This window comes from Thamnophis elegans, chromosome Z, assembly GCF_009769535.1.
Source record: "Thamnophis elegans isolate rThaEle1 chromosome Z, rThaEle1.pri, whole genome shotgun sequence".
Lineage (NCBI taxonomy): Eukaryota > Metazoa > Chordata > Lepidosauria > Squamata > Colubridae > Thamnophis > Thamnophis elegans.
In genome coordinates, this window is record NC_045558.1 from 123,217,166 (window position 1) to 123,242,959 (window position 25,794).

At 44.4% G+C, this 25,794-nt stretch overlaps 1 protein-coding gene across 1 annotated transcript in view; it reads right to left on the reverse strand.

Moving 5' to 3' along the window:
• Positions 1 to 849: 849 nt before the first annotated feature.
• The window catches only part of SLC5A2 (solute carrier family 5 member 2), a 33,738-nt gene continuing 8,793 nt past the window's right edge, over positions 850 to 25,794 (reverse strand). The window contains exons 6-14 of the mRNA XM_032234548.1: positions 23,820 to 23,900; positions 21,444 to 21,673; positions 17,077 to 17,212; positions 13,416 to 13,523; positions 12,638 to 12,788; positions 11,215 to 11,383; positions 9,919 to 10,134; positions 8,666 to 8,819; positions 850 to 1,639 (exon numbers count right to left, since the gene is read on the reverse strand). Of these exons, the coding sequence (XP_032090439.1) occupies positions 1,416 to 1,639; positions 8,666 to 8,819; positions 9,919 to 10,134; positions 11,215 to 11,383; positions 12,638 to 12,788; positions 13,416 to 13,523; positions 17,077 to 17,212; positions 21,444 to 21,673; positions 23,820 to 23,900 (1,469 nt within the window). The 3' untranslated portion in view covers positions 850 to 1,415. The remainder of the gene's footprint in view (positions 1,640 to 8,665; positions 8,820 to 9,918; positions 10,135 to 11,214; positions 11,384 to 12,637; positions 12,789 to 13,415; positions 13,524 to 17,076; positions 17,213 to 21,443; positions 21,674 to 23,819; positions 23,901 to 25,794) is intronic.

The following is a 25,794-nucleotide window of genomic DNA, read 5'->3' on the forward strand; positions in this document are numbered from 1 at the left end:
AGGGATGGGATGGAATACAAAACATTGTGGTAGAATAGAATAAGTGGGTGCCCCTTCGCATGGCTAGTGAGGAATAAAAAGGCATCTGGTGCCTTATACATATTGCAATCCTGGAATAAATTCAACAGCCCTTTATGGAGGAGGAGAACATGGCAGATGCATAAGGTCGGGGAGCATAAATATTTGTGAAGGACATTCGGGCAAACATACCATGATAAGCATGCAGTCTGGAGAATTATAGATAATCATAATTAGAGGTAGTTTAGGTCAGGGGTCCCCAACTCCTAGTCCGTGGAGTGGCATTGGGCTGTGGCAATGTTTACAGACCTGCGAAGGTTATAAATGCGAGGTTTGGTTGCAAAGTTATTTTTGCATCATTATCGTAACTGTGAATGGTCATTGTAAAGCAGAAACAGGGTCACCCAAACAAGTGAACCCCCATCTGTGGGATGCAGGTAGCACACGAAACAACACTCCTCTGGTCTGTGGAAAACCTCTCTCCATGGAACTGGTTTCTGGTGCCCAGAAGATTGGGGGCCACTGGTTTAGGTGACCAGTTGTGAAATTACAAGTAAGAAAATGTTTGTAGGTGAAGGAATAGCAGAGCCTGGCAGGTGGAGACAAAAGGGGAATCAACCTAGAGTCATTATATAGCCACCAATAGACTGAGTCTAACTCAGTGGTTCTCAACCTGTGGGCTTGGACCCCTTTGGGGGTCGAACGACCCTTTCACAGGGGTCGCCTAAGACCATTTGTAAACACATATTTTTGAAAAAATACGGAAAACAAAATAATTTTGTGGTTGGGGGGGTCACTACAACATGAGGAACTGTATTAAAGGGTCACGGCATTAGGAAGGTTGAGACCCACTGATCTAACTCCTCTTGAATTCCATTAGCTGTTGGGGTTCCAACAGATGCTCTAATTAAATCATGAACCTCGATCCTTATCTGCCATCAAAATAGTGCTAACCATTAGTTGACTAGATTCCTATACCTGGGCACAACCAATATATTAGTTTAATTGGAACTTAGCATGTGGCCTTGGTGCTTCCTGCCTGACATCTAAGACTCTGAAAACAGAATGTTCCAAATCATCAGGATATTTAAGAAGGACAAGTTTCTCCCTAACTTCAGCTGTCAATAGTTTTGAATGGCATTTCTTTTTCATGATGTTATATAACTTAAGATTGTCTTCCAAAGTTAGTTACGATGATATTTGGTGAATTTTGACTTGAGTGACACAGTTAGATTTTCAGTGATTTGGATGATGGCAAATGGCCCAGGGGACTGTTAGGGAGTCCCTCCTGGTGCCCTCTTTTTCCTCCTGTTGTTCTCTGGGTTAACCTAATCGGTGGATGGGATGCAGCTGGAGGGGCTGGTGAGCAACATATTCTGTTGAACTGTTGAGGACCGTCAGGCATAGAAGGCCCACATGAAGATGGCCAGGGCCATCATAATCACAGCATTAATGTTGACTACTTGCTTCCAGAGGGTGTGCTCCGTGATCCCTGTCAGATCCTGGAAATCCTTGTCCTCTTCTGGGTTGAGTTCTGGCTCCTTTGGGCTGCCAGAATTCATCCCACAAAACCAGGCCAGGCCTTGGCGTAGTCGGCCACAAGAAGTCCTTGTTTTAGAATCTGCATGGGGAAAGAAGAGGCATCTGAAGTTAGGGTTCTTCAAAACATTGTGATGGTTGTGAAATTGTGACAAGGGCAAACTCAAAAGGAAAGACACACACACACACACACAAACACGCTGAGAAAATTTGATGATTTGGGGACATCCTAGAATTGTCTGGATGTATGTTTTTATAAAGTCTGCATCTTGTTTCCCAAATAGTATCCTGTAAGAACTGATGTGGTGTAGTGTTTAAGCGTGACCCGTCAAAAGCGTGGAGGACAAAATCGCGCTCGACGAAAGCGCGCATGTGATGTCATCACAGCGCGATGAAAAAAATTAAAAATTGAAATAAAATTAAAATTAAAGCAAGCCGATTCACATAAAGGTAAGGGTTAGGTTAAGGGTTAGGGTTAGGGTTAGGTTAAGGGTTAGGGTCAGGTTTAGAGCGTTAGCGTTAGGTTTAGCGTTAGGTTAAGGGTTAGTGTTAGGTTTTTCCTTATGTTAACGGTTAGGTTTAGGGTTAGATTTAGGGTTAGGTTAAGGGTTAGGTTTAGGGTTAGGTTTGGGGGGGTTAGGGGAATGTTTTAGCTTTATTTTTACATTTTTCGATCACAGCGCGATGTTTTCGTCGCGCTGTGATGACGTCAAATGCGCGCTTTCGTCGAGCGCGATTTTGTCCTCCGCGATTTTGTGGTGGAACCGTGTTTAAGGGGTTGGACTGGCATTGGGGGGACCCACAATCAGGTCCACCTTGAATAGATGATTTTGGACCAATCATTCTTTCTCACTACCTCAAAGGAAAAAGGAGTCCTATTCTCCTGTGCGCTGCTTGGGGGGAATCCAAGCATGGGTTAACTTTGTCGATTAGCCTAGAGACTGAATTATGTAATTGTTGACCATGCCTCCTCTGACTGGGGTAGTTCAATTTTTTAACTCAGTCCAGCCTAAAGAGATGTTTAATTTTTTGCACTAGGGTAATAGACAAAATTAACTCATTTCTTTCCTTTGGATTCCTACTACTATTTGACTGATTGTTGTGGATTGGCCAATTGCAAGACAGGACTATACGCTAAATTAGCCTGAGCTCCTTAGCAGCTTGACGAAGTTCCCTTTAAGGTTTTCACGGCCGGAGGAACCATCGGCTCGATACAGTCACACTTGCGTGACTTGGTTCGCTTTGGTGCCATGGAGGAGAGTCAGTTCGCCACTCTTGCTTGTCGTTGCCGCAATCGGGAGTCGATTCGATGCTCTCACATTAGTGGAGATGGGCGCGATCCGCTCTCGTACCACAATCAGTCCCATTTATTTCGCCGCCTAGCTGCTTAGCGCCGTTTCCCCTGTTGCTGTAACCAGGTCAGCGGAGGATCGCGGGGGGATTTTAATGGCGAGTGGTGGCCATTTTGCAGCCACATTTGAAATTTGCGCCATCCTTCTTGCCACGTTGGCCTGTTTGACAGCCGTTTGGAGTTTGGTGCCGAAAGGCGAACAGAAGGGGCGTGTCTAACACTTTGCACCCAAATTGCAGAGACCTTGTTCGTCATTCTTGCCTGAGCATTGAGGAAGTCGGTTCGCCATCTTACTGCTCCAGCACACGCAGCTCTCTTGCCATTCTCAGCAGCCTGAATTAGCTCTGTTACAGATTCTATCAGTGCACTCACCCTGATTGGGACATAAGCTGAACTTTTCAACTTGCCCCCCCCCCCATTTATATTTCAATGGCTGATCGTTCGGTTTCTGGGGGCAGCGCTGGGGCCTCTACTCCTCCCCCGCTGCACTCTGATGCTACCAGAGCTAACACTAGGGTGGGCAGAACCACCACTAGGACCGCTAGACAAAGGACTCGCACTTCATCTGCGGATCCCGGCAGGGCCACTAAGCGCAAGGACAAGAGTAAATCGGCCAAAGTGCCTGTGGTCACTAGCAGGTCACCACCCACTGTTTTGGCTGAAGGTCCTTCCCCTGGTTCTTCCCTTCATTTGGCAAGGATCCAAGGTTGGTCTCCTGACCTTCCCCCACTGGGTCTACCACTTGAGGAAGGGGAATTGGGGCCACAATCTCCATCTGATCCAACAGAGTCAGCCCAGCCCAGGTGCCAGCACCCACACGCTCTGGCCCTACGGCTACTTTTACGCCCACGGCTGCAGGATTAAGATCTGAGGAAGGCTCTGAGTTCAGCCTTCCCCCTGAGCTTAAGGATATGATATCAGCAGCCATCTCAGAGGGCGTGGATGTAGAATTGCACCGCAGGGCTCAGAGGCCTAGAATTGCAACCTTAGCCAGGGACCCCTCTATTTCTCAGGCTGATCCCCAACACCGCTACTTTCGGTCTACAGTGAAGGTTCGGTGTTGGGTGAAGTGGAAGGCACATCAGAATTAGAACTGTCGGATGACAAGGGCCTAGAACAGGACAAGCCAGCCTTTTCCAGATTATTCCGGCCTGCTTTATTTAAATCCCTGTTATACAAGGCCAAAGGGACAACCAGTATGGGAGGCGCTATCATTCAGGCCAGCACCGGTGTGGGGCTTGACTCCATGGAGCGCCTGTTTGCAGGACAGGTACAGGAGCAGGATGTTATACCTTTTCCGAAATGGTTCCTGGACGTTGTCCAGAAGCAGTATACACAACCTACTGAGGTCCCTCCACCTAGTAATGGTGACAGGAAACTCTATTCCTCCACACCGGAACTGGATGGGATTCTTCAATTCCTTACAGTAGATCCCCCAGTAGCAGCCTTGGCCACCCCAGCCCTGATTCTGTCCAAAATTTCAGAAGGTCTTAAAACTGAGGACCGTAAGGCTGAACATCCGTAAAAACGCACCAGGCCACAGCAGCTTTGTTCCTCAACAGGACCTCATTGGTTTGGCTCAAGCAGTTAAAGGCCAGGCTCACCCCTGATGATATGTGTCTCCACCAAGATATCAACAAATTGGTGGCGGCTTTGGAGTTTTCTTCAGATTCAACCCTCAATGCGGCCAAATTCGCATCTAGAGCGGCAGTATCCAATATTGCATCCCGACGCCTCCTTTGGCTCTTTCATTGGCAGGCAGAGTTAAGTTCCAAATGGCGTCTAGCTTCCACCCACTTTAAAGGTGGCTCTCTATTTGGCGCCGCGTTAGACCCTATCCTAATCAAGACAAGAGATAAGCACAAAGTTCTCCCATTGGTCATCAGACGCACCGGCAGGAGACAGCAGCCTTATAATAGAATGCAGTCCTTTCGGCAGGGGATTCTGGGAACACCGCAGTTCTCTATACTCCCCAGTACAACAGGCCTTACACACAGACACAGGACAGGGCCCAGGACCGATCCAGTGTCATTGATAGGGCCCGACAGAATCAGCAGCAGTCTCAGGCTCAGCGCCATTTCGTGGTACCAACAACCGGTCCTTTCATAGGTACCGGTGATTCACAAGGGATCGGCTCTATTGGTGGGCGTTTAACAGCCTTCACTCACCAATGGGCAGAAACCACCTTGGACGCCTGGGCCATCCAGACAGTGAGGCTAGGTCTCACTCTAGAATTTCTCTCCATCCGTCCGAGGCGTTTCATCAGGTGCCCTGTACCCAGGTGTCAGATAAAGAGACACCTAAAGGACACCGAAATCCAACATCTATTATCAATCAGTGCCATAGAAACGGTACCACAAGAGCAAGAAAGACTAGGTTTTTACTCTATTCTATTTCTTGTCCCCAAAAGCTTAGGAGGATGGCGAGCCATCCTAGACTTGAAACGGCTCAACTTATATCTCAAATATCAGAGGTTCAAGATGCAGTTGCTCAAAAGCATCTTAACTTACATCTGCCAGGGTGACCTCCGTCGACATCAAGGAGGCATATCTCCACGTGCTGATACATCCGACACATCGAAGGTTCTTATGATTCCACTTTGCGGGACGCGACTTCCAGTACCAGGCCCTGCCATTCAGCCTCTCTTCGGCCTCACGAACCTTCACAAAATTGCTGGTGGTGATATCTTTGATAGCCTGCAGGATGACCCCTTTGATCGGTGCCCATAAGGATCAATTGTTATTTAGACAACATCCTCATCCTGTCATCATCCCGGAACCAGGCACATTGAGACCTACAAGTCACAATCAACACCCTGCAGTGCCACAGTTTCATCCTGAACTTTCTGAAAAGTCACCTACACCCAACCAGGTCTCTGTTGCACCTCGGGACTATTATCAACTCAGAGCTGTGTGAGGTGTCGTTATTTCAAGAGAGATGTCAAAGTCTGCAGACCCTGGTGAGTCAAGTACTACTACAGAGGTCATTACCACTAGCAGTTCTTTCCCAACTTCTTGGGAAAATGGTGTCATGTATAGACATTGTTCCCTGGGCACGATTCCATACACGACCACTCCAATGGTTCCTGCTTCCCTTCCAGAGGGCCCGCACCAGTCACTTGCAAAACAGAGTAACAGTGGCACCCAGGTGTTATGGTTGCTCCGATGGTGGACATCCTCCAAGCTACTCAAAGGATGCCTCTTCAAGGAGCCAGACCGCATTGTAGTGACAACAGATGCGAGCCTATTTGGATGGGGAACCCACGCCTTGAACCAAGTAACACAGGGTCACTAGAGTGCCCAGGAATTACGAAACAGCATCAACTGGTTAGAGCTGCAGGCCATTCGCCTGGTTCTCCACGAATTTCGGGACTTGGTGTCGGCCAGCCACTTGTTGGTCCTCACCGACAACGTAGCCTCCAAGACCCATGTGAACCGCCAGGGAGGCACGCTGTCCAAGTCATTGATGCTGGAGGCAGAGAGGCTCCACCATTGGGCAGAGACTCGGCTGCTATCAATCTGAGTGGAACACATATCGGGCACAGCCAACGTACAGACGGATTGGCTGATGGTTCAGGCAGAGTGGCGCCTCCACCTGGCCCTGTTCCAGGAACTGTCTCGCAGATTCGGCCAGCCCGAAGTGGACCTCTTTGCACAGCCTCATAACACATATCTGCCAAGGTTATTTATGAGGTTCCAAGTGTAGGGGGCGGAGAGCACCGATGCTCTTCGCAGTCCTTGGCCGGGGGACCTTCTTTACGCCTTTATGCATCTCCCGCTCATTCTGCACGTCATCCGGAATGTTCTGGCAGAACAGGCGGACATCCTACTGGTAGCATCGATGTGGCCCCAGCATACCTGGTACGCCATCTCTCCGTATCACACCCATGGAGAATTCCGGATGATCAGATATCTCTGTCACAGGGGGCTCTCATTCACCCGAACCCCCAGCTGTTTCAGTTAGCCATGTGGCACATGAGCGGGCTATCTTAATCTGGCAACACTTCTCCGGCAAAGTAATCGACACAATCCAAGCAGCACTCCACCCATCCACAACATGCATTTATGAGGCCACCTGGCAGGCCTTCTGCAGATGGGGCCGTGAGGCTGGTGTTGATCCAATCAAGGCATCCATACTACAGGTACTAGATTTTTTACAGATGGGCATGGACAAGGGACTCACACCCAACACCCTCCATTGCCAAATTGCAGCCCTATCAACGGTTGTTGGGGAAAGACAAGGCCACGCCTTTGGCTCAACATCTAAGGGTTCAGTCTTTCCTGAAGGGTGCCTTGAACCTCAGGCCTCCAGTGGTCCATTGTTACCCCACATGGGACTTATCCCTCGTGCTTAGGGCTCTCTCAGCGGAACCATTCGAACCCATCCGCTCGATCAGCATTAGATTGTTGACCCTTAAAACCATCATTTTGGTAGCTATTACATCAGCTAGGAGGGTTTCGGAGCTGGTGGCGCTGGCGGTCCAGAAGGACCTCTGTATCTTCCATCCGAATAGAGTCATCCTGCAGTTAGACTCGGCATTCCTTCTTAAAATTAATTCATGATTCCACAGGGCACAGGAACATCCTTCCAGACTTCTGTCCACAGCCCTCACATCCACAAGAGCGACGGTGGCATCATCTCAACGTTCGCAGGACGCTCTGTCGCTATGTGAAATGTACTGCGTCCTTCAGAAGGTCAGAGGCACTTTTCATGTCTTTTCAGCCAGCATCTATGGGACAGAAGCTGTCCTTGAAAACCATTGGATGCTGGTTGAAAGTGTATTGCCTTCGCTTACAATAGTCAAGCCAGACAAGTTCCCAGATGCATCACTCCCCCCCCCCCCACTTCACCAGGAGTGTGGCCACCACAGCGGGCTGGGCGACACAGGCCTCGGTGGAGGACATTTGCAGGGTGGTGACTTGGTCATCACTGTCACCCTTTATCAGACATTATAGAGTGGACATGTATGCCTCGCCGGAAGCTTCCTTTGGGCAGCGACTCCTACAGAGGGTTCTATCCCCACCTGGGGTCCCTGACCAGCCTAGCTCCCGCCCTTGAGACTCATTGCTTTGGCATGTCCCATGCTTGAATTCCCTAGGCAGCACACAGGAGAACGACTGTTGACTTACCTGAATGGTCCTTCTATGTGCGCTGCGAGGGGAATCCAAAACCGCCCTCGGCTTCGGCTGGTCTGGGCATTGGACACATCATTCTAGTTACCTGTTTAATGGTTTTTGCATTCTGAGCTGGTTCTATTACATCTCTTGGATCGACTGAGCCTTCGTACAAAACTGAACTATCCCAGTCAGAGGAGGCGTGGTCAACAATTACATAACTCAGTCTCTTGGTTAATGGACAAAGTTAACCCATGCTTGGATTCCCCTCGCAGCGCACATAGAAGGACCATTCAGGTAAGTCAACGGTCATTTTATTTATTTAATTTTTATCCTGCCTTTATTATTTTATAAGAAGGTACTTTTAAAAGTAATCAAAGTATTTTATAAGTATTTCAATGTGGCAATAATAATACTCCCTCCCCCCATAACAACAACAACCCTGTGAGGTGGGTTGGTCTGAGAAAGAGAGATTGGCCCAAAGTTACCTAGCCAGCTTTCATGCCTAAGGTGGAACTAGAATCCATTGTCTCCTGGTTTCTAGGCCATTACTTTAACCACTACACCAAATGGCTCTGCTTTTGAGCTCCCAAATGAAGGGAAGCTATAAATCAAATAAATACATAGCATAACATCCTCTCACCATCTACTTCTAAGATCAGTTCTGGTCTTTCATTCCCGGTGACTGCATTCTCTGCTTGCTGCTGCTGCCGTTTTGTTTCCTCCTCTTCCTCTTCCGTATCCAGATCGACCCGGGTATCTTTGCTGTGCCTGAGGCTGAATACCAGGCGATGCAGCTGGGTTGGCAGAATGTAAGTTTAAAGATGCACAAACAGTGAAACAGAATGACTGGGTGGGGAAGGAAGGGGTTTCTGGGGAACTGTTGCCCAACTCAGCAACAAACTGGAAAAGGTTAGCTTGGCTCTAAAGGAGAAATGAGTGCATTCGGTTGTCAGGTGATCAATTTCTGAGGGAGGGAGGTGAAAAGTGATTCCAGGTCTATCTCCTGGAATCTCCTTGGTGTCACCCTCTCCGATTTTCTTTGGAATCTCTGACAATTGTAAATTATTCAATTGCCAAGTAAAAGGTTTGTGGACCAGCATAGGGCCCCGAAAGAACGAGAAAACTTGGTTCAATCAGAAGATGAGAAATGGGTGAGTAGAAAGAGGTAGCAGATGGACTGTTGAGGATTAGAGAAATATTGGGAGTAGGGGGGGAGAGGAAACCCCCTCCCACCAGAAATTAAAAGCCAATTCAGGCTTGGTTAAAATGTAATATTTTTTTGGGGGGGGGGGTGAGAGAGAGAGAGAGAAAGATGGATGGATGGATGGAATACATACTATGTACTTATATCCCTACCAACAAACATCATATATTAATGTATTGTTCCAAGCTATGGTTTATAACACGAAATAGGTGAACCTTGACTCTTGCAGATTTCTTAGTCCTCTTTTATCTTTAGTATACGAAAGAGGGGGCCTTTCTAGGCCACGGCCTCTATGATTTGAAGGTCTGGCATGGAAGAGCTTTAAGCGGACATGGGGAAGGAAGCACAACTCTTAGAACGATATTTGTTTAGCGACCATTCAGAGTTTCAATAGCAGGCACTGAAGAAAGTGACATGATCGCCATTTGCAACCTTTGACAAGCAAAGTCAATGGGAGAAGCCAGATTTTCTTAACAACCACACAATTCACTTAACAACTGCAGTGATTCACTTAGCAACCATGGCAAAAAAGGGTTGTAAAATCGGGCATGAGTTGATGAACTCATTGCCTTGCTTAGCAATGGAAATTTTGGTGCCCATTGTGGTCATATGTTGAGGACTATCTGTATTCAAATGCACTGCCATTATTTCTCTCACCACCACCACCCCCAAGTTTCCCCTGTACTTACGTGTTTATCAGGAATCGGTGAAGTGCAGAGCGAGACCCCCATTGCAATGGCAGCTGTAGCCAAGAATAGGATAATGGCGAAGTAAAGGTAGTGGACCCCACAGATCAGGCGAGGGCAGTTGCTTGGGAAGAGACAGCTCCCTGTCCCATAGACGAATTCTGGGATCATTCGGGCCATGCCTATGGCTAGTCCTCCCATCATGCCCCAGAATGCACCCTGAAGAGGAACATGGAGGATGAGGAGCAAACAAGAAGGAGCTTTCACATTGTATCAGTGACACTTTGATCCTATTCGGGGCCCTTCCCTGTTCCCTAAAACTGAGAGACCATTGCAAATCTGGGGAAAGCATAATTGTTAAGAAGCTGGAAGTGTCAAATAAAGGAAAATATTTTTAGCTCAGGGTGTCAGGGTTCCAAGTAACAACCATAACAAAAGAAAACTCCGAGGCTTGAAGTTCCTCAAAGTTCCATTTTATTAGAGATGTCATATTGGCACAATCTGAAAGCTTCCAGGCTTTTCCCACCCAAATGAAAGTTTAAGATTCTGGTCAGCCCCCACATGTCCATCACATGGCCCTATCAAGCACCATCCAAGCCAGGAGTGGCCTCCCAGTTATCTCATCACAGCTGCAGGGCCGGTCCACCTTGACTTTCTGAGAAAGAATGTTATTATGGTTACATATCACTCACACTCTATATAATCCCCCCTCCCATTTTCCTACAGTAGGAAAAGTGGCAGGCCTGAAATCCAAAAGATAAAAGTTGGCTTCCAGGTCTGACACAGGGATGAAATGAAGGGTCCTTTGTGCTCTCTGAGCTTGCTTGTTTTCTTTCAGACGTTTCATTATCCTAACTAGGTAATATTATCAGTATTAACATGAAGGACCCCTCAGTTGGAAGTATGTGTGACACAGATGTCTTTCACCTGTATTTCTCCATGCTAGTAGACCAATGTTTTCCCATCTCTAAGGCTGTGTATCATGAAACTGTTGACTTCAACCCAACTGCTGATGACTTTGGCACTTGGAAGAAGTGGATTTCTTCTGCCTTCTTAGGGATTTTTTTTCAACTTCCCAGTATCTGGAATCTCTGAATGGTCACTTATTTAACTATATAGGAAGTCCAAATTGGCGTAGGGCAGTTAAGGTAACCTACATGCCACCATTCTAACTAGGCTTAAAATTCTGGTACTCTTATTCCCTCTATTTTGAGTGTTTGTGGTTCCCCTCCATGGATCCCACTCCTTATTTGGAGTACATGATTGCCTGTGTCTTTTTTTTAAAAAAACCCTGCTCACCTGCTCATTAAGCCTTTTGACAAAGACTCCAAGGAGAAAAATGGCAGCAATGGGTGGGGCCAGATAGCTGCTGATGGACTGGATATAATCAAAGAGTTGTCCACCTTGGGCAACTTGTACCACAGGGATCCATGCAATGCTGATGCCCACAAGCAGCAAGATCCACACCCTGTAGAGAGAAACAGCAAAGTGAAAATGTATCCCTTGCCCAGGATGCAGGGACACGCTTGCAAAGTGGGGTTTAATTGAAGGTGGGAAAGGATTTCTGTGGGTTTAATCACGGCCATGTAAAATTTACTTATCTTGTGGTCCTAAGATTCATGCTTCTAATGCAGTTGACACAGCCTGCAGTATGGCAAAAATAACAGAGAAGTGTACAAATGTGGGTTCATTGTAGTGTTTATAGCAGTTGAGGTGCCAGTGTGTATCATTAACAATCCTTGATGATGCCTTCCAACTTCCAAAGTTAAAGAAAATAATCTCACAAATTTGTCAGACCTTGCAAAATTTCAGGGGCTGTGCATTAGTTCTTGTAGATTCCAAAGGAGAATATTAGCTTCTTGCAATGAATGAATGAATGAAGATGAATGAATGAATGGAGTTTTGGTGCCTACATCAGTGTACAACTCCCCTCACATTTTGAAAATGTTGCCATCCTTTGAGTTAAAGCTTTAAATTGGTTGGTATCACCAGTCTTCCCCGCATCTGTCTGAGCATAGTAATGTTCTGAACTAGGCTGACCCAGCAGCACGAAGCCGAGTCCTCATCTCGATAAACCCCTTTTATTTAATTTACAGTGAATTCCTCTCAGCAAAATCCCGGCCCACAGTCTTTCAAGATAGTTCACAATTACTGATTTTTATCAGGCTTGGAGAGTGGCCAGGCCAATATCTTTCAGACGCCACAACACTTGGCAAGAATGGAGGAATGAACTAATTGTCTCCTCCAAACACCCCTCCCCTTTCACTCCTCCTTTATTCCCTGTGGGAGGGGCCATTCACCGTCCACCTGTGGCCTTACTCCCAAGTCGACCCCTGTTCTTTAGCTGTTCCCTTCGTCTGGCAACTCTGCGCATGCCACAGTCGGAACAGGCTCCAGCTGTTCATCTGCCTCACTGATTTCTGACTCCAAAGGCAGCTGATAGCTGTCAGACGGCCTTGGCCCCATCTCTGCCTCTAACACAGGGCCCTCATCAGAACCTTCCCCAGACTCCAGGACTGGCCCATGTTCCTCCGCAACTTCTTCACTGTCCAAATCTGCTGCCAGCTCCGCTGGTGGGCCACAACAGGCAAGAATTACATAATGTCACAACACATCTGTAGGGCACCCAATGGAGGAAGACTAACATGATGCCAGGGATTTCTTTTGCAATAGGAAAGGAAGGGTGTACATGAACATAGGGTGTCCCAGATCTCTCTCTCACCGGCCCACAATCAACAGCTCCCTCTCCTTGGCTTGGGGCTTCAAGCGTTTGTAGATGTCCATGGTGAAGAGGGTGCTGCTGCTGTTGAAGATGGAGGCCAGGGAGCTCATGAGAGCTGCCAGCATCACTGCTAACATCAGCCCCCGAAGGCCTGTGGTAGTAAAACATAATGGAAAGGAACAAGGAATGAATTCCAGCATTCAGCATCTCTTGGGCCGTGCAGCTGGTTAAATTCAAAACAGAGCTGGGACCTCTAATTCAATGGTAGAGTCCCAAATCCTGCTATCTGTAATAAAGGTAAAGGGTCCCCTCGCACATATGTGCTAGTCATTCCCAACTCTTGGGGGCGGTGCTCATCTCCGTTTCAAAGCTGAAGAGCCACTGCTGTCCAGCATGACTAAACGGCGAAGGCACATGGAATGCTGTTATCTTCCCACCAAAGGTGGTTCCTATTTTTATACTTGCATTTTTTACATGATTTTAAACTGCTAGGTTGGCAGAAGCTGGGACAAGTAACAGAAGCTCACTTTGTTAGGTATTTGAACCACCAAACTGCCGATCTTTCTGATTGACAAGCTCAGCGTCTTAGCCACTGAGCCACTACTCAGCCCTACTGCTATCTGTAATAGGGCTTGTCAAACTCCTCCTTTATTGTTGATGGTCCCAACTAGATGGACAAGTGGTTTGATTTTGCGGTGCTCTTCCAGGCATGCCACCACCAGCAACTTTGGCTAAAGCAAGAGTATGGGGGTCAGAAAGGAAATAATTTCATTCTCACCATTTGGCATGAGAGACACAACCAGTTTTGGATAGGCAATGTTAGAACACCCAACTTCTGTGCCACATATTTGTTTGCATTCATCCGGAATGACACAAGCTACTTCGTCTGTAAAGTGAGGAAGAGGAAGAAGATGAGGAGGTGGTGGTGGTGGTGGTGGTGGTGGTGGAGGAGGAGGAGGAGGAGGAGGAGGAGGAGGAGGAGGAGGAAGAAGAAGAAGAAGAAGAAGAAGAAGAAGAAGAAGAAGAAGAATGGGATGAGTGATTCTGCCATAGGTAATAACACTGCATTAACATATAGATATACATGTGGATGTGTATACAGATGTATATGACCAAGGTTGTGTACACCATATCAGTGACGTGCGGTGAGGTTTATGGCTGGTGAGGCACTGACACAGGGGTTTCAATTTTTTTTAGACTTGTGGACTTCAACTCCCAGAATTCCACAGCCAGGCATGCTCAGTTCCGATTTAAAGTGACAGCATTTATTTTTCTCCTTTGCGGAAAAGTTTTCCTAAATTCTTTTTCTTCTCCCTCCCCCTCCTTCCCCCCTCTCTCCCTCCCTCCCTCCCCCCTCTCTCAAACAGACACACGCACACAGAGAAGTTGGATCACTCACTCACTCACTCACTCACTCACTCACTCACTCTCAAACAAACACAAACACAGAAGTTGGATTGGATATATTTTCCAATGGCTTGAAAGCAGCTCCTCTGCCATACCCCCCCCCCACTTCCCCTGCTGCCTTCGGATCCGAGCCTTTGATTGCAGGTGGAGCCACGTTGCCTTTTCAAACTTGTAATCAGTGAAGCTGGGCTTATATACTTTTATCCAAGTGTGTGTGTGTGAAATGGCAACGTATGAAGTCTGCATGCAATCACGTACCTTTTCCAGCTGTTTCAGAGAGGATTTCAACTCTGCTCTTGCCTGCCATCATGAAAAGAAAAAAAAATGTAAAAGGAAAAAGACAAGAACTGAAGGCTGAGCTAGTTGCTGACAGAGTCACCATGTGGATGACTCTGCTTAACTGTTTAAAAAGCCTATAAAAAAACGCCCTCTACAGGAGGCAGGAGAACGACGTGCCTCATTACGTGAAGAATTTTTTTACTTTTAACCCTTGATTAGCTCTGCTCGAGTGATCGTAAAGTCAGACTAGATGAGGCATCTCGTTCTCCCGCCTCCTGCTGTAGTTTTTAAAGGCTTTTTTGAACAGTTAAGCACTAAGCAGAGTCATCCACTGTGGCTCTGGCAGCAACTAGCTCAGCCTTTTTCCTTTTACATTTTTTTTCTTTTCATGATGACAGTGGTGAGGCTCTGCCTCCCCTGCCTCCCCTGACTGCACGTCCCTGCACCATATACTGTTTCTGCGGGTGCCAAGAAGTGTTTGTTTTCACCATCTTAAATACCTCACTTCTAAATTTGTGAGTGACCATCCTGAGGTGCTGTGTTTTTAAATTAACTGAGGAGAAGGTGGGAGGGAGGATTTGGGGATTTTCTCTGTAGGAAATTATGAACCCACTCCTCAGTTCCTTAGAGAAGTACTTTTGTCAAAGTTTGTTGCAGCAATCAAATCCAGACAGCACACAGAGGTAACTGATTCAGCAGGATCCATTAACTTCTCTTTATATATAATATATAACACACGAGATATATATACAATACCAAGAGTGGTTCTTCCAACGTGGTAGAGAGGAGAGATAGCAAGTACAAACACAGCACAAAATAGAGAAGGCACAATGGAAGAATTTCTGTTTTGAGAAGAATCTGTCTGCCTTTCTATTAAAATTGATATCTTTTACCTATCATTAATCAAAGGATTTATGATAATCCCCCCCCCGTCTCTCTCTCTCTCTCTCTCTCTCTCTCTCTCTCTCTGTCAGCAGTGGAGTCAACCAGAAAAGTAAAGCCGTAAACACAAGTTTCAGAGCCACCAATATAAATATTAAGAGATAGAACAACTAATTCGGCTGGCCAATTTTTCTCTCCCTTTCAATAGAATAATAGGGAAAGAAGTTAAAATCATCAGAATAGTGCTGGAACGGACCTTAGAGGTCTTCTAGTCCAGCCCCCTGAACTAGAGGAGACCCTATAAATGGACAACCTGTATTTTTTCCCCAAAGGGTTTAATTTCATTTAAATTCTATGACGCTTAAGTTTTCAGACAAAGGGAGGGACTGTCACAACATTTCACTGGTGACAGTTCACCAGTTCACAGTTCACTCACTATTGTTTCAGTATGTCCCAGCCCAGGGCTGTTGGCTGTCCTGCCATTTAATCAAGCTGCTCTTTCTCCTGAGAAAAGAAGCTGAGAAATGCGGATAAAACTCATTTTCTCACGGACAGTAACCTTCCCATGGGAAAGGAAGGTGGGTTGCTGCGGCCATGGTGGAAAAGGGGAAGGACTGGAAAGAGTGGTTGAAGTTGTAGGCAGATAGAAAAAAGCTGTCTGGACATCTACCAGACATCTACCTATGCAGGTAGTCCTTGACTTATCACAATTCACTTAGTGACCATTCAACATTACAACAGCACTGAAAAAAGTGATTTAGGATCCTTTTTCACACTTATGACCATTCCAGTATCCCCATGTTCACGTGATTTACATTTGGATGCTTGACAACTGACTCATGTTTATGACGGTTGTAGTGTCCTGGGTTCATGTGATTCCTTTCTGCGACCTTCTGACAAGCAAAGTCAATAAGGAAGCCAGATTCACTTAACAACCACGCTACTAATTTAACAACTGAAGTGATTCACTGAAGTGAGAAAAGTCGTAAAATGGGACAAAACTCAGTTAACAAATTTTTCACTTAGGAACAGAAATTTTGGGCCCAATTGTGGTCGTAAGTTGAGGTCTAACTATATACAACATAAGATTCAGGTAGTCACCAACTGACGATAGTTGCTTAGCAACCATTCGAAGTCATGACAGACTCTGAAAATAGGACTTTACAACCTGGATTTGAAGTTCTAACATTCACTCCCAACACCCCATGATCACATGACTGCATTTTGGGCACTCAGCAACCAGCATTTATGGCCATTTCCAGCACTCACAGTCACATGGCTCCGATTTACGACGCTTTTGCTAGAAACTGTCTCATAAGCAATAAGTAAACAAAGATTGAGAGCATCACAAAAGTCAATACTGGCTCTAATGTAACTAGATCAGTAACTAGATACGTTTCCTTGTTTGAAATAAAATTAATACATTTTTGCAATTACAATGAATTAATGTTTACAATGCATACAAAATTAATACAACTGATTTTTGTGTTATGCAACATTCTAGATCAAAGGTCTTCAAACTTGACAACTTTAAGACCTGTGGAATTCTGGGAGTTGAAGTCCACAAGTCTTTTAGTTCTGATAACTACATTCCAACCAGTGGTGGGTTCCTACCGGTTCAGCCTGGTTCAGCCGAACTGGTAGTGGTATGGCGGCCTGGGTCGCTAGAACCAGCAGCGACCGAAGCTTGCCACGCCCCCAAACTGGTTTCCCCATTGCCACCACGATCTTGTTTTTGAGTTCTGTGCATGCGCAGAACAATTTTATTTGAAATGTGCATGCATGCACAGCGTGCATCCATCGTGCGCACAAGTGAGCTGGCAATAAAGCTGGCTGGAACCCACCCCTGAACCATCACCTCAGAGGATTACCTGGATACAAGATCCGGCTCATCATGCCAGGCATTACCATGAGAAACATGGGGAGTAGTTTGAGATACCCACAAAGGATGCAGCCAGCTTTGACATGGATCAAGTTCTTCCCGGCCAGGCACCTCTGTACTATGACCTACATGGGATGCAAATGAGAAGGTTTGCTGTAAATCATCTATGCCATCTCCTTCATTTCTGTTCTAGGGTATCCTCTTTAGATACAATATATGGAGTTGAACAACTAGATGGCCACAAAGTACATTCTTCAATGGGATATTTTGATTACAATGTTGTCCTTAGCCTGGGATTGCACTAGATGGCATATGGACAATTCTTTAAAAATTGCTGAGATGGCCACTTACGGAGGCCATTACAGAGAATTATGTTTGGATCTCACTATGTTAAATAGGAGCTTTCCTTTCCACAAGACACCCGCAGGAGAAATTTTTCCATGTGTAGGAAGAAAAATCCAGTCCGGTTCCAAGCCAAGAGAAGGACACTGGAAATAAAATGGAGACTTGCTGGTTGGAAGGAAGGTCTCTGTTTATTTGATTTCCAGAAACTTCAGTGACAGAAGCAATGTTTCTGTGGTGGCTGACAAAATGGCGGAGTGAGTGGATGGAACTTTATAGGGTTCTGGGGTTTGGTGATTGAGATGCTCCAGGGGGTTTGTGCAATGATTGAGCCTTGTGTCTTTTACTATTCTAGCGGTGGTGGGTTAATCCTATTATGTCCTGAAGGTATTTTGACTAGGCTGGCCTGGATTTCTTAATAGGCACAAAATATCCATCTCTAAAGACTTCAATCTTCTGCTTGAGGCAGCTTGATTTTTCCTATAGCAGGAAGACTGGGGCTCTTTTCTGTCTTTAAGAGCATGTTTCTCCATTTCTCCTTTGGGGAAATATAACATTTGTCTTCTTTTAATGTTCTCTAAAATTTTTCATTCTCTGTGGGAGAGGGGGGGTGGCTTCTTACACATGGGTAGGACTCAATTCTGATAAATGGTATGGAAAGAAATATTTTTATTTTCTATGAGTTCTTCTGAACAGAAAACATGTGTGCTATGTTTGTCTAACTTCTGGATGAAACCTGGAAGAACAGAGGAGAAAACTAGTAGTTCTTTATACTAATTTGAGGGTATACAGCCTCAGAATCACATTGGAGATAGAAACGCACCTCCAGATGTTGCTATATTACAATTCCTAACATTTGTTTTGTATCAGACATACTGGAAGTTGTAGTTTAGGTACACAGAGACTTCAGGTTCCTTTATTTGGTACTTTATTACTCTGCTAAACAAATAATTTCCTCACCACTGTCAAACCATTCACTAAGGCTGCATTACTATTACTATTAGTCTTCTCATAATTCCTAACACCCATTTCCTCCCACTTACGACTGCAGGACTGTAACTTTATCGCTTGCATCCTTACAATTTATATTGATATTGATTGTTTCCTGATTCTTAGTTTTCCTTATGACTATCATTAAGTGCTGTACCTTATGATTCTTGACAAATGTATCTTGTCTTTTTATGTACATAAAAAGAGAGCCTATGCACCAAAAACAAATTCCTTATGTCTCCCATCACACTTGGCCAATAAAGAATTCTATTCTATTCCATTCCATTCCGTTCTATTCTATTCTTTCATTCTCTGACTGGTTATCCTCTTAATTGTTAACATATGTCACTTAATTCATGAAGACACTTCAGTCATCCAGGTAAAGTTGCCTAAAAGTTGAGTCATGGCAATTGGGCTTATTGTCTTGTTGGCTTGAGATGTTTCAATCAGAATATTCCCACACACTTTGAGGGAAAAACCCCTGAGGTTGGTGTGGGATGAGTTAGTACATTCCGATGACTCTTTGCTCAACTTGCTCTATCAGACCAAGCTGTCCCAAAAAGTCCAAACTGAAGAAGCTTCTTGGATGAGAAGTGAAATGTCTTCAAGGAAAAACCAAGTCTAGTTGCCTTTTGAAAAAGCACCTTTGGGACATCCATTACTGAGAATCTCCAACATTCTGATGAAGCTGTTTGATGAGCAGTGAAAAGTCTCAAACCAACGAAAAGGAGGAGCCACTTCGTAATGTTACAACATGCGGAAAGCAGGGGAAGCCCGGAAGATTGCTTCATTCTTTAGCGCTTCATTAGGGTTGAAAAAAAAGCTTTGAAAAAGACATTTGGCGTATAAGACACACCCAAATTTTCAGCTCTTTTAGGAGGGGGAAAGTGTATCTTATACTCCAAAAAATATGGTAGTTCTGACTGCCACCACCACACCCCACGATCATGTGATTGCTTTTTAGATGCTTGGCTGTGTGTCCCATGGTCACATGACTGTAATTTACAACTTTTTTTTGCAGGAAACAGCATTTATTTCTGGTTTCTGCCAAAAACCTCACCCATTTCAGATGACAGATTCTCTTAATGCCCACATTGTTTTTTTAAATGACCATAGTGATACCCTGAATAGAGACTACAGGTTTGTAAAAAGGGAAAGGATTCACTTAATGACTGCTGCAAGAAAGGTTGCAAAGTTGGGCACCCATTTAATGGGCGACATACGATAATGCCGACCGAATTACGGTTGTAAATTGAGGACTATCTGTATATATAAAGTTAAAGGCTATATAGAATTCCAGATATGGATGTTTCTAAGGGTGAGTCTCACTAAAACAATGTGGGGATTCAAATTTTTTTTACTATCAGTTCTGTGGGCGTGGCTTGGTGGGCGTGGCTTGGTGGGCATGGCTTGGTGGGCATTAGCTCCCAATTAGCTGGGACTCAGGAGGCAGAGAATAGATGAGGGCGGGGCCAGACAGAGGTGGTATTTACCGGTTCTCTGAACTACTCAAAATTTCCACTACCGGTTCTCCAGAATGGCTCCAGAATGGGTCAGAGTCCTTCAGGATTGGGCGGCCTATAAATTCATTAAATCAAATCAAATCAAATCAATCAGAACCTATAGTGCAGGTACTTTGCACTATAAGTGAGAGTAACCTAGCTAAGCATGGCTGAGATTGAAAAAGCCACACAGGATTGTATTTAGGTAATGCTTCAATGAGAGTCCACCATGAAAGTTTGTACATTAGACAGAAAAGCAAAAATATGTAAATCTGAAAGAAGCAGAGGCTCTATACTATTGGTTTATATATATATATATATATATAAAATATATATATGTATGTATGTATGTATGTATGTATGTATGTATGTATGTATATATGTATGTGTATATATATATATATATATATATATATATATATATATATATATATATATATATATATATATATATATATATGTTGTATTTGTGCTGATAAATAAATAAATAAATAAAATAAAAATAAATAAATAAATATATTAGATTTTTATTTATCTCCATATATATATATAAAGTTAGAAGTTGAATTCAGTTTAACAGAGGCTTGGCCTTAAATATAAGTAATTTTCCTTCCATACCAACAAACGATCAGGGGCCATAATAAAAGGTTATGCACAATAAACGTGGAATTAGGGAGAAACTTCCTTAAAGTTAGAACAATTAACCAGTGGGACAGCTTGCCTTCGGAAGTTGTGGGTGCTTCATTACTGGAGGTTTTTTAAGAGACTGGACTTGTCTGAAATGGTAGTGGGGGGGTGGTCTCCTGCTTGAGCAGGAGGGTGGGAATAGAAGATCTCAAAAATCCATTCCAGCTCTATTCTGATTGATTAATTATTTCCACCTGAAAGCCTTAGGAAAACTTTAACCTTCTTAGGCATAATAGCAGGATTTAATATCATGTATAGGTAGTGGGGAGGAAAGCTAGGGCAAATCTAGACAGCATACTAAAAAGCAGAGACATCACCCTGCCTACAAAAGTGTGTATAGTCAAGGTTATGGTTTTCCCAGTTGCAATGGATGGCTGTGAAGGTTGGACCATAAGGAAGGCTGAACGCCAAAGAATGGAGGCCTTTGAAATGTGGTGCTGGAGAAGACTCCTGAGAGTCCCTTGGACTGCCAGGCGATCAAACCGGTCAGTCCTAGAGGAGATCAACCCTGACTGCTCTTTAGAAGGCCAGATCCTAAAGAGAAACTCAAATACTTTGGCTACCTAATGAGAAGGAAGGACTCACTGGAGAAGAGCCTAATGCTGCAAACGATTGAGGGCAAAAGAAGAAGGGGACGACAGAGAATGAGGTGGCTGGATGGAGTCAGGGTGAACTTAAATGGACTCCAGGGAATGAGAGAGGACAGGAAGGCCTGGAGGAATGTTGTCCATGAGGTCATGTTGAGTCGGACACAGCTTCGCAACTAACAACAATAGGTAGTGTGAGGCTTCTAGGCATCTCTGTTGCTTTGTAAGTAAGGAATTGTAAATTGTACCTGGTCACTGCACCAATACCAGAGAGAGTTGATGGAAAGGCCGATGATGAGAGCTGGCCAGGGCAGATCGCTAGTGGTGGCATCTCTGATCATGTGGAAGGAGTCTTCACGGGGCAGGTAGCAGGAAGACGAGATGTTGTAGAGGGCAGGGATGGGTGAAAGTGTCTGCTTGGGAATAGCCTCCATGTATTTGTCAAATAATCCTTGATAACCTCCGATTTCATTGAAAGCTGTATGGGAAGAGTCATAATCACGCTGGAACTGAAATTGCATTTTTATTCAGATGTTTGCATGTTACATTACTCTTGCTGTTTCCCAGTTTGGAGATCTCTTCCCTCCCTCTAACTTTTTTCCATGTGCAATGAAATTGCAATCCAGCATAGCAGGTCTTTTGTTACATCTTTTAAAAAGTTAAATTTTGTTTTAGATTGATAGGATCAGTTGAACCTGAATAATTTAATTAAGTTGCTGTTAACCCACCATTGCCCGGGTATTGGTTTACCCCAATCCTGTATTAAACATTCACAAATGTCCAGACCAAATGTAATTTGTGATGCTGGATTTTCCCCCTTAGCAGAAGGAGCCCTCTTGTGGAGTACTGTTACCATGGCAACTCCACTGTGCTGCATAGTGGAAGCCATGTTAAATCAGTATAGTGGAAGCCATTTTAACAGGCTATATCTTAGAACACACACACACACACAACAAGGGGTGTTAGTAGTATTTTACGCCCACAGTATTTGTTTCCAGAGAGTAAGTCATCTGTAACATGCAGGGGCTGCCACAAAGAGGAGGGAGTCAAACTATTCTCCAAGGCACCTGTAGGCAGGGCAAGAAGCAATGAGTGGAAACTAATCAAGGAGAGAAGCAACTTAGAACTGAGGAGAAATTTCCTGACAGTGAGAACAATTAATCAGTGGAACAGCTTGCCTCCAACACTAGAAGTCTTTAAGAAGATGTCGGAGAGCCATTTGTCTGGAACGGTATAGGGTTTCCTGCCTAGGGAGGGGGTTGGACTAGAAGACCTCCAAGGTTAATTCCAAATCTGCTATTGTATTGTATTGTATTGTATTGTATTGTATTGTATTGTTTACCACGTTTGGTTGAAATTGCTTGATGCGTTCCAAATATATATATATATACTTAAAGTCACAACCCCTGGTATGCCCAAGTATGGGAGGAAGGTCACACTTCCACTCTCTGTCATTAGGCTCGTCACAAGAGTCCATCCAGACAGAAACCCAATATTTTTTACTGTTGCCTTTTTTGTTACATTTGTTATATTTATGCTGATAAATAAATAAAGGGAGACTAGTATAGATCTATTTCAAGCTATTTAGCTCTCATCAGCTAGCCATACCCAAGTTTTTGGGAATCGAACCTGTGCTCTATTGCCTCCCAGGCAGGGAGTTAACCATTTGAGCTACAGAGAACGACTCCTTTATCAGCCAGCCAGGGTGGGAGGTATATACTTAAAGTCACAACCCCTGGTATGCCCAAGTATTGTGACTTTAAGTATATACCTCCCACCCTGGCTGGCTGATAAAGGAGTCATTCTCTGTAGCTCAAATGGTTAACTCCCTGCCTGGGAGGCAATAGAGCACAGGTTCGATTCCCAAAAACTTGGGTATGGCTAGCTGATGAGAGCTAAATAGCTTGAAATAGATCTATACTAGTCTCCCTTTATTTATTTATCAGCATAAATATAACATATATATATATATATTACACGCACACACACACACAAATATGTAATTGCAAAAATGGCAGAATCTCATTGCATGTGCAACTTACGGTATCTAACTATGTTCATCACAAAGATTTTAGTAAATAAGGGTTAGTTTGAAAAGTTTACTGATCCAATTTATCTCTGGTTCAAATCTTTTTTTAAAAAATGTACAAAAAATAGGTGAATCTGTGGAAATTGTGTTATTTTTTGTCCTTAAAAATTAGGATTTATTGTATGAGGCTTCCCACCATTCCTGCCCTTTAGTGACAAAAATTTCAGAGCATCACATTTGATAAAAATGCCAGAGCATTATAAATGGCTGATGTAATGTAACATGAACTCCCTTATAGAGAATTAGTGATTCATTGTTCTGACTGGCAGGAAATTTCTCTTTAGTTCTAGGTTGCTTCTCTCCTTGATTAGTTTCCACCCGTTGCTTCTTCTCCTGCCCTACAGGTGCTTTGGAAAATAGCTTGACACCCCCCCCCCCTCTTCTTTGAGAAGCGACGAGGCAACTGGTCGTAAGTCAAGGACTACCTGTATCCACTTCCATTGTGTTTTCCTATGTGTGAGGCTACTGGAACCCACTTTCTGCAGTTTGAGATGACAGAAGAAACCCAGTCTTGTATCTTCAGCATCCTACTCACCAAACCCCATCAGAACGAAAGCGCCTCCAATCATGACAAAAGTCTGCACTGTGTCCGTGTACATCAAGGCTGCTAATCCTCCTGAAAGTAAGATGGACACTCATATGCATGTATGACAATGATTTGATGGGTTTCAGGAGGTACGCCCTGGTATGGACGTACCGGGGCCTGCCCGGAGCACTGGGTAACATTCTAGGATTCGAGGTAAGTGCAGGGCCCACACAGAGGCTTGAGGAGTGGGGAAAATGGGCCTCCCGGAAGTTCCAGAAGGCCAGAAATGGGCCTGTTTCCGGCCTCCAGAGGGTCTCTGGAGCCTGGGAGAGGCAGTTTTCGCCCTCCCAGAGGCTTGAGGAAAGCCTCCAGGGCAAAAACGCTCCCCTCCCGTGATGAAGGAGGCCAACCAGCCAAGCCTACCATGGCCATGTCCACCCAGCAATCGGGCAGAGAAACCGTTGCTGAAACTTTTGAAGCCCACCCCTACTTTGGTTCCTTATACAACTGGCTCTCTGTTATCTGCACCTGAGGGTCCTTTAAATGTCATTCTGCAATAAGGACAAACCCACCTGGGAAAGACGAAGAGGGTTGTAGGCAACATATTTTGAGAGAACAATATCAGTTGTTTTTGATCTGTGATCCCCACTCATCCCAAGCAAGACAGTTGTAAAAGGACTTGTGCCCCATTTTATGACTTTTCTGGCCACAGTTGTTAAGTGAATCAATTTTTAAGTGAGCAACACAGTTGTTAACTGATTCTGGCTTCCCCATTGATTTTATTTGTCAGAAGGCTGCAAAAGGGGATCACATGACCCTGGGACACTGCAACCATCATAAATACATGCCAGTTGCCAAGTGTCCAAATTTTGATTAGGAGGATGCTGTAATGCCCATAACTGTGACAAATAAACATAAATCACTTTTTTCAGCCCCATTGTAAATTTGAACGGTCATTAAATGGTTGTAAATCCAGGGCTATCTGTATGTTTGATTTCTTTTAGATCCTGCTGACCTTTTCTACTCAAAGAATGATAGACACTGTTCTTTTATTGGAAACATGACCAGATGAGCTAATTCTACAATTTTGTAAAGCTACATTAACAGAATCTTGAGAGTCTAAGGTGCAAACTTCTCTCTGCCACTTTTAAGTATATGATCCAGGGGTGAAATGCAATAAGCTTCGCCCGAACCAGTGGTAAAAAAAGCTACCACTTCTCCCGAACTGGTATTTCTGACAATCAGCTGTGATGCACGATTTATATTAGCCAGAAAGCAGGATTTCCTGCTTTCTAGCTAATCTAAATCATGTGGCATAGTGGATTTCCTCCCCACCCCCCGCTGTTCTACTTACTTTTGCAAGCAGGATCAGTAGCAGGGCTCTGCCCACCCACCCAGGTGTCATCACATCAATTTTTGACCCTCTGTGCATGCGTGGAAGGTCCTGCACATGTGTAGAGGTGGCACATGCATGTGCGAACCCCTAGCAAAGGTAAGTAGATTTTACCCCTGGCATGATCCGTTATGGTAGGTCCTTCCTAAGTTTCTTCTTTTGACTATTAAGCAAGAATATTTTTTAAAAAAATTGACTTGACTTAAATATTATAGAGTATGGAAGAGACATGGAAAACCACAAAAAATGAAATTACCAAAATGGAAACACAAAAGAAAAATCAAGGAAAGGATCTGGATTTGGAAAAAGCTTTGATAAGAAAACTTGGATATTGTCTCTTTATGTGATTTACAAAGTAGGCTGGTAGTTTTGAAATGTCTTTGAATATTTATTTTAAATACCAAACAGTGATGAAAGATCAAATCCTGCAATGCCATAGGAAGGATTTAAAGGTCAAGGTTATGCAAAGCAAAAAGAAGAAATATATAGTAAAGTTGAATTATTTGACTAGGAATAAATGATTCTCATCTGTGGAATCCTTGGTGCTCTCTCAGCTGGTTGTTTTCTTGCAGATGTTTCATTACCCAGCTA